The sequence below is a fragment of the Rhinopithecus roxellana genome, chromosome 2 (assembly GCF_007565055.1).
Source record: "Rhinopithecus roxellana isolate Shanxi Qingling chromosome 2, ASM756505v1, whole genome shotgun sequence".
Lineage (NCBI taxonomy): Eukaryota > Metazoa > Chordata > Mammalia > Primates > Cercopithecidae > Rhinopithecus > Rhinopithecus roxellana.
This window is the reverse complement of record NC_044550.1, coordinates 24977640-24986450: the sequence shown is the minus strand read 5'-3', so window position 1 is coordinate 24986450 and position 8811 is coordinate 24977640. Positions and strand designations below refer to the sequence as shown.

The 8811-nt window shown below is 39.0% G+C and overlaps 1 protein-coding gene across 1 annotated transcript in view; it reads left to right on the top strand.

Moving 5' to 3' along the window:
• Positions 1 to 8811, top strand: part of ZGRF1 (zinc finger GRF-type containing 1) — an 81992-nt gene that overhangs the window by 138 nt on the left and 73043 nt on the right. Inside the window, exons 2-4 of the mRNA XM_030919037.1 lie at positions 71 to 246; positions 4051 to 4141; positions 5628 to 5708. Of these exons, the coding sequence (XP_030774897.1) occupies positions 4121 to 4141; positions 5628 to 5708 (102 nt within the window). The 5' untranslated portion in view covers positions 71 to 246; positions 4051 to 4120. The remainder of the gene's footprint in view (positions 1 to 70; positions 247 to 4050; positions 4142 to 5627; positions 5709 to 8811) is intronic.

Sequence of the window (8811 nt, the reverse complement as noted above, 5' to 3'; positions counted from 1 at the left end):
CGGGAAAAATTCGAAAGTGGATTTTCTGCAATTTGACAGGTGAGGTGAAGTGTTTCTCGGGCTTTCCTAGGAATGGCTTGAGCGATTTGGGGCGAAGGGACGAAAGACTCTGCTCCTTAAGAAGAGAACCGGGAAGGATGCTGTTTGGAACCAGGATTAGGGTGGTCGCAGTAACAGCTACTCGGACTGCTTGTAATAAGGGTTGCCTCTTCACCGCTTTTCCCAGGCCCTGCTTTGCAATTTCGAGTACGTATGAGGACCAAAGGGGACTTTGCTGTTCGTATTTAGGACTGATAAAGGATCAAGTCTCCATTGTCATTTGGTGACACAGGATTATGGTTCAGGATTATGGTTATTAGAATCTTGGCAAATGAGATGTGGGTTTCCTTTGTTTATTTGGACTGGATGGTTTCTTAACAATGTTGAGTTCGTGATTCCAAAACTTTGTTATCTGAACTATTTAGAGGTTCAGGTTTAGGTTCAAAAAATCCTCCTTGTCTAAAAACAAAAGGAAAAACATCTTGTAATTAAATGAAAAATGGCTCATACTTTACTGAGAACACCGAGTTTTATGTATATATATTGTGTCTGTACATATCGTAGTACAAGGCATATATATATGTGTGTATGTACGTATATCTGTGTATGTTTGTATGTATATAATTATCACAGAACATCTGGGATCTTTAAAAACTTCTTTGGAGAATAATCTTTCACCTGTTAGAAGTCGGTCAGCAGGTGAATTGGCTGGTGGACGTGGACAGATGAACACTTGGAAAAAACTCTTTATCTTTGCATCTCACTTAAATATATGATGCTGTTATCTTAAATAATTTTTTCTGATTAATGCTGAGATAAGAAAGGGTGTTGACTTTCAATGAAGAAGTGTTAGAGATCTTGTAGATTTTAAAAGATCCAGTTAGCTTTTTTTTTGAGGTTTTGTCCTGTAATCGAATTTAACCATCCTTTAAGAGTTTCCATCTTCCTAGTTCTTTTTAAACTATACATTCCAGAAGTAATATCTCAATTTAGGAAAATAATAGAGAATTTATCTTGCAATTGCGAAATAGCATATAAGTAATCCTAAATTAGTAAATATTGGGTTCCTAATCTGTAAATTGTAATAATACTTATTCTTCAGGATTATGAGACTGATAAATACTATATGTAAAGTATCTCGTCCAATTCCTGCCTGATACATAGTATGTAATCAATAAATAGTTATATAATATATATGATTACACACAATAATTAATTATATATTATACAACAGTAATATATTTATATATTATATAATTACATAATAATTATAGTGTGTATAATTAACATAATATAATGTATATAATGTAGTTTATAATATAGCACTTTGGGAGGCTGGGAGGATTGCTTGAGCCCAGGAGTATGAGGCTGCAGTGAGCTATGACTGCAACACTGCACTCCAGCCTAGGTGACAGAGAGAAACCCTGTCTCTATCAAAGAAAAAGAAAAGTTAAAAAGCAAACAAAAACAAAACCTCCAAATAAAGCATTTAACAGTCTCTAGCGTATGGTAGCACTGAATACATGGTAGCTATTAAACAGATCTGATATTAATAACTGCCACATGCCCAGCACTGTGTCTGTACCATGTATTCTCATCTATGTACACAGCATATCCAGCCCAGGAGTGGTTTTCTGGATCTCTCTTTTATCTTCTTGGCATTATTAGGCATCAGCAGTTTATGTACGCTAGAGGGGAGAGAGATAAGATGTGAGAGTTATATTTCTTTCTTTTTTTTTTCTTTGAGATGGAGTCTCACTCTGTCATCCAGGCTGGAGTGCAGTGGAGCGATCTCTGCTCACAGCAACCTCCGCCTCCCGAGTTTAAGCAATTCTCCTGCCTCAGCCTCCTGAGTAGTTGGGACTACAGGCGCCCGCCACCATGCCCAGCTAATTTTTGTATTTTTAGTAGAGATGGGGTTTCACCATGTTGGCCAGGCTGGTCTCGAGCTCCTGATGTCATGGTCCACCCGCCAGGGCCTCCCAAAGTGCTGGGATTACAGGCGTGAGCCACCATGCCTGGCCAGGTGTTATATTTCTGAAAGGCAATCCTTCTGTAGGTTTGGTTTCTGTCCTGTGACCTGTGTCATGAAGCAAGTATGTGTATCTCATTTGCATACCCCTTACCTATCCTTTCTCCAGATAACCTTGATTAGTTGAGGGAAGATGCCACTCACTTTCTTGTACTTCACTGCCCCCTCCCATTTATTATTATTTTTTTTTTGAGACAGATCTTTGCTTTTGTCGCCCAGGCTGGAGTGCAGTGGCATGATCTTGGCTCACTGCAGCCTCCACCTCCTGGGTTCAAGTGATTCTCCTGCCTCAGCCTCCCAAGTAGCTGGGATTATAGGCACGCACCACCACGCCCGGCTAATTTTTCTATTTTTAGTAGAGACGGGGGTTTCACCATGTTGGCCAGGCTCGCCTGGAACTCCTGACCTCAGGTGATCCGCCTCTCTCGGCTTCCCGGAGTGCTGGGATTGCAGGTGTGAGCCAACGTGCCTGGCCTGCACTTCACCCCGTAATTGTACTAGAGTTCCCTCATCAGACATATCAATTCTTGTTTGGGAAGACCTTCACTGGCCTTCCCTTGACTAATGGTTATTTCAACTTACAGCTTAGGCTTTACTTCCTTGAAGAAGCCTTGTTTGATGATCCACACCAAGCTGGGTGACCCGCCTGTGCTTATTCCTGCCATATTTTATTAAATTTACTGTTTATCACCCCGCCATACTGAAATTCTTTGAGATGGAGTGTAGAGTTTCCATTTAAATATTTTAGCCTAGCATAATATCTGGCACATAGTAAGTACTGAATAAGTATATGTAACTTATAAATATGTAAGTGGCATATTTTAGATGTCTAAAAGAGGAACTGAACTCAGATCACAAATTACAGCTCCTAGGTCTTTTAGGTCTGTATTCTCAAACTTGAGTGTCCATCAGCATCACTTGGAGGGCTTCTTAAAAGACAGACTGCTGGGCCCCCAACCCCAGACTTTCTGACTTAATAGGTCATTTCTTACTAGTTCCCAGATGATACTATTGGTCCAGGGGTCACATCTTTAGAACCACTTCAGGGAAAATAAAAGGCCGGGCGCGGTGGCTCAAGCCTGTAATCCCAGCACTTTGGGAGGCCGAGGCTGGTGGATCACAAGCTCAGGAGATCGAGACCATCCTGGCTAACACTGTGAAACCCCGTCTCTACTAAAAATACAAAAAACTAGCCGGGTGTGGTGGCGGGCGCCTGTAGTCCCAGCTACTCGGAGGCTGAGGCGGGAGAATGGCGTGAACCCGGGAGGCGGAGCTTGCAGTGAGCCGAGATCGCACCACTGCACTCCAGCCTGGGTGACACAGCAAGACTCCGTCTCAAAAAAAAAAAAAAAAAAAAAAAAAAAAGGAAGTATGTTTCTTTGGCATTTCTATTTACTTCTTCACTGATCACCATCAGTGATTTTAGATTTCCAAATTTGCCCACAAAAACAGTTTTATCCAATAGTATAACATAACTACAGTAACTGTTGCAACAGTGTTGGAAAGATTTTTCCTTGCAGAGGTACTATATAATTAATTGGTCCTAGGTACTGTGGTATATTGATGCTAAGAGTTGAAAGGAAAAATTTAAAACACAAGGGGGCCATCTTGTGGTGGCCATAGCAATTCAGAAAACTTTAAAAATTGAATTTGTGCTATAGGAAACCAAACATGTGGAGGACAAATTGGTGTTTTCTGATACATATTATGCATCTGGAAAAATGTTTGCAGACTACAAATTAGTTTATATATTTTACTTAGTTTTTTCTTTACTTGTGAAAAAATTCTTGTTTCACAGCATGGTATCACTTTTACTGTGTCCTCAGTGATAGATAATTTTATTACACCTCTGTTTACCTTGGTAGTTAGGTCGTCTTGGAACTGTGATTCATGTCTATGGTCGGGAGTTTATTGAGAAAAATTTTATTTGTTATTTTTAAGAAATCAGGGTGGAAATTTTATGTCATTTTTAATTTTAGGTGGTATAAATAGTTGAATAACTACTTCCTATTTTCTGGACCCAGCTGGTTTATAACTTCAGAAGAAATAATGGAAAGCCAAGAATTTATTGTAAGTTTTACCATTTTTTACAATTTGGTGAAATTCCTTTCCTTTCTCCCTTTGTTCTTTCTTTTGAAGGCGTTTCACAAACATATTACTGTGTTGCCAGGTTTAGCAATAACAAAACAAAAAAAAAAAAACAAAAAACAGGCTACTCAGTTAAATTTGAATTTCAAATAAACAATGCATACCTTTTTTAACATTAGGATCCCAAATATTGCACAGTAGTTTATCTGGTAACCCTATCTGTTGCCTACTATTCATACTTGTTACACAAAATCATCACTTTTCAGCCTTTTGGCTAAGATCAAGTATTAGACAAAGTCCTTTGTAACATATTCTTTGGAAGTGTGAGACCGGGAAACAATTTCTTTCTCTTGAAGAACTGGCATTCCTCTTCTGTATAGATCAGCGGTTCTCACACTGTTTGATCTCGGGATTCTTTAACACTCTAGAAAATTATTGACCCCAAGTAACTTGTGTATATGGGGGTCTTACGTCTATTGATGTTTTTCATACTAGAAGTTAAAGCAGAAATGTAAAAAGTATTTATGATTTGGCTTAATGGAAGACAACTGGATTCTCATGTTTGTTTCTTCTACATTCAGGTTGCAATTGACTCTTACAATATTGCGTATACATAATCCTGGGAAACTTCATTCTGCACCCCTGAAGGAGTGAGGATGAAAAGACAGCATTATGAAAATAGTTTTGACTTCACAGATACCTGTAAAGGTCTTGGAGACCTCCGGGAGTCTCTGGACCAAACTTTGAGAACTGCACAGATTATTAGTTCTCTGTAATCCAATAATTTTTTTCCCTTCCCACTGATGACTAGAGAACTCAAATTACTTTCAGTGCTCATTTATCTTTTTTGTTTCTTCCTTGCATTTTTCCTCTCCTTTCTTCCTTCCCCTGCCATTTCTTCCCTTATTCCCCCCTTCTCCTTCTCTCTCTCCCTTCCTTCCCTTTTTATTTCTTTTTTTTTTTTTTTTTTTGAGACAGAGTCTCGCTTTGCAGCCCAGGCTGGAGTGCAGTGGCCGGATCTCAGCTCACTGCAAGCTCCGCCTCCCGGGTTCACGCCATTGTCCTGCCTCAGCCTCCCGAGTAGCTGGGACTACAGGCGCCCGCCACCTCGCCCGGCTAGTTTTTTTTGTATTTTTTTAGTAGAGACGGGGTTTCACCGTGTTATTAGCCAGGATGGTCTCGATCTCCTGACCTCATGATCCGCCCGACTCGGCCTCCCAAAGTGCTGGGATTACAGGCTTGAGCCACCGCGCCCGGCCCCTTTTTATTTCATTTAATTAATGTTTAATGCTATTGTCATGCTATCTGTGCTTTTGTTTTTAAAATTTAAAAAATTGATATGGGTGTATGTGCCTTTTCTTGATGAAAGGTGCCTTAAATATATTTTGTATGTAGGAAGGATATATAAAATATATAACATTGAATATATATAAATGGAAACCATTTCTTTTGTATTTTTGGAAATAAGGTTCTATATACTCATCAAAAGATGAAGAAGTCAAAAGTGTGGCAAGATGGAATTCTGAAGATCACTCCCTTAGGAAACAAAGTGAGTACAAAGCAGTTGACTACAGGGTGCAAGAGTGAGGTTCTCGATTTTTGATTGAATATTTTAAAAATTGTACGTGATAAAATGTCAAATATATCCATACATTGAAATGATGTGAAAACAGATTTTCAGATGATCCTCATATCACAGTGGTTCATTTGTGCATTCTAAAAATGTTCATTAATAGAATGAATAAGATCTCTTATCCAGTAGCAAAGTACAGTGACTGTTATTATTATTATTTTTTTGAGGCAGAGTTTCACTCTGTCGTCCAGGCTGGAGTGCAGTGGCACGATCTTGGCTCACTGCAAACTCTGCCTCCTGGGTTCAAACGATCCTCCTGCCTCAGCCTCCCAAGTAGCTGGGACTGCAGGCACCTGCCACCACACCTGACTAATTTTTTTGTATTTTTAGTAGAGACGGGATTTCACCATGTTGCCCAGGCTGGTCTCAAACTCCTGACCTCAGGTGATCTGCCTGCCTCAGCCTCCCAAAAGGCTGGTATTACAGGTGTGAGCCACTGTGCCTGGCAAAAGCAGCTTTTTAAAATTAAAAATAACACAAATATTTTATTAGTTTTTTTGTTTGTTTGTTTGTCTTTTGAGACAGAGTCTAACTCTGTCACTCAGGCTGGATTGCACTACTGTCTGCAACCTCCACCTCCTAGGCTTAAGCGATCCTCCCACCTCAGCATTCCAAGTAGCTGGAATCACAAGCACACACCACCTCACCTGGCAATTTTTACATTTTTTGTAGAGACAGGGTTTCACTGTGTTGGCCAGGCTGGTCTCAAACTCCTGAGCTCAAGCCATCTTGGCCTCCCAAAGGGATTACAGGCATAAGCCACCGCGCCTGGCTCAAATATTTGAAATATCAGATTACCTAATGTCAGATTGGCCAATAACTAAAATCTATTCATGACCATAATTCAAAAGTATTGATATTTTTGGTTTGAATTACTTCATTGTCTCTATATCCAGTTCTAAATGTTTCAGGAGTTACAAGGTACTTTCACATTGAGTAAAAAACATGTTGTTACCCAAGTAAATTGGAGTTATCATATCAACAAACTGAGACTGCCAGTACGATTTTAGAGTGAGATTTGAGACCCAGGGCTATAGATAATCAGGATAACTTGAACACCATCACCAAGGGACGTGTTGAGCCCTGTGTTTAATTGTAGTAACAACAGGATCTCCAAGTCTATGCTCTTTAAAGGTGGTGGTCTCATGGTTGCTATCGCTATGTTCAAGTCATGTGATTAATTCTTCTAATTTAAATAGATGAATATTCAGGTCTGTGCATATCCATATGTTTTTAAAATACATAAACTAATTCATTCAGTGTCTGATGCTATTCTATATAACTTTTTCTTTTATATTCTCCCTTTTTCTTTAGATCCAGTGTCTTTAAAATCTTGTAGATATTTAAAAACCATCTGATTGGATTCTGCATATCCTTTGTGTTGTCTTCTGGTTCCAAATTATTATGGTCATGCTAGTGCTACTATCCAACTTTATCTTCAACTATAGCATACATTTGTTGAGTGCCCGTTATATATCTCACACAAGTAGGTTATAGGAAAACAAGATAAATTCAAGTTAGTCCCTGAAAGTTTCTGTGTTCTAGGCAAGTTAATTATCTCACTGTTTCCTATATAACGCCCTCATTCTTAAATGCAGGCTGTTGCTTATATTCTTCTCTTGCTGGTTATGCCTTTTCTCTATGTAAATTCTGTCAAAGTTATTCATCTTCCACTGAATAAGTCATCAACCTACCAACATATCGCTGGTGGACAGTGGGAAAAGTCAAGTAAGATAGGTGGATGCAGAGTAGAAGAGCAGTTAGCATCAAATGTCAAGTAGACCTCAGTTTCAATTCTGGCCCTTTGCTTATTAGATGTATAATTTTGGGGAAGTACTCTCAGTGCGTCTGTTCTTTCTTTTTAAAATGGGGAAAATGATGCTTCATAAAGTTGTCTTAAGGATTAAAATAAGAAACATGTGAAGACCTTAATAAAGTACCTGCCACATCCTAAGCACACAATGAATGGTAGTTTGTTATTATAGCTCTTGTCTTCAAGGGACTTTTATCTAATTTTTGACTAAGGGCATAAGGGTTATAATATGTTTGTTTAGGATTCTATGAGATTACAAAGTAGAGACATTTAGATCTGTCTCCGGTTCAGGGAACTCTTTCTAGATGAGGCATATATGTATATATTTTTTGTTGTGTTTTGTAAACAAAATTGCTAAGTTAAGGGGAAGGGAGCTGAATATTGTGTCCTAGTCCCAACAACCTGAATGTATGAAATGATACGAAATGTGGGGAACTATAAGCATTTAAATCTAGCTGAAATGAAGGCCCCATATTGGGAAATGATGCAGTATAAAGCTAAAGAGGTAGACAGGAACCATATCATGAAGAACTTCGTGTGCTCAGCCCTACGAGCTAATGAAGAATTATGAGAACAAGAGTGACATATCATATTTGTATTTTATTTTGTTTTATTTTTTTGAGACAAAGTCTTGCTCCGTCACCTAGGCTGGAGTACAGTGGCACGATCTTGGCTCACTACAGCCTCCGCCTCCTGGGCACAAGTGATTCTTGGGCCTCAGCCTCCTGAGTAGCTGGGATTACAAGCATGTGCCACAACACCTGGCTAATTTTTGTATTTTTGGTAGAGATGGGTTTCACCATGTTGGCCAGGTTGGTCTCAAACTCCTGACCTCAGATGTTCCACCCTCCTTGGCCTCTTAAAGTGCTGGGATTACAGATGTGAGCCACCACGCCCGGCTATGTTTGTATTTTAGAAAGATTGGTTTGGCAGCAGTGTAAAAGTTGTGTAGGATGAAAGTCAGACTGGATTTCAAAGACCTATAGTAGAGGCTGTAGAATAATCTAGACAAAAAGTAATGGAGGTCTGACCAAGCAGACATTAGCAATGACGATGGAGAAAAAGAATGATTATAGATAAATTATGAAAATATAGCCTCTTAAATCTTGGATATAGAAGGTGAGAGGAGAATCCAGAATGACTTAGGTTTGTGTATTTATTTCCCAAAATGAAATATTTCAAAAAGAAAAATAAGTTAATGGGAAC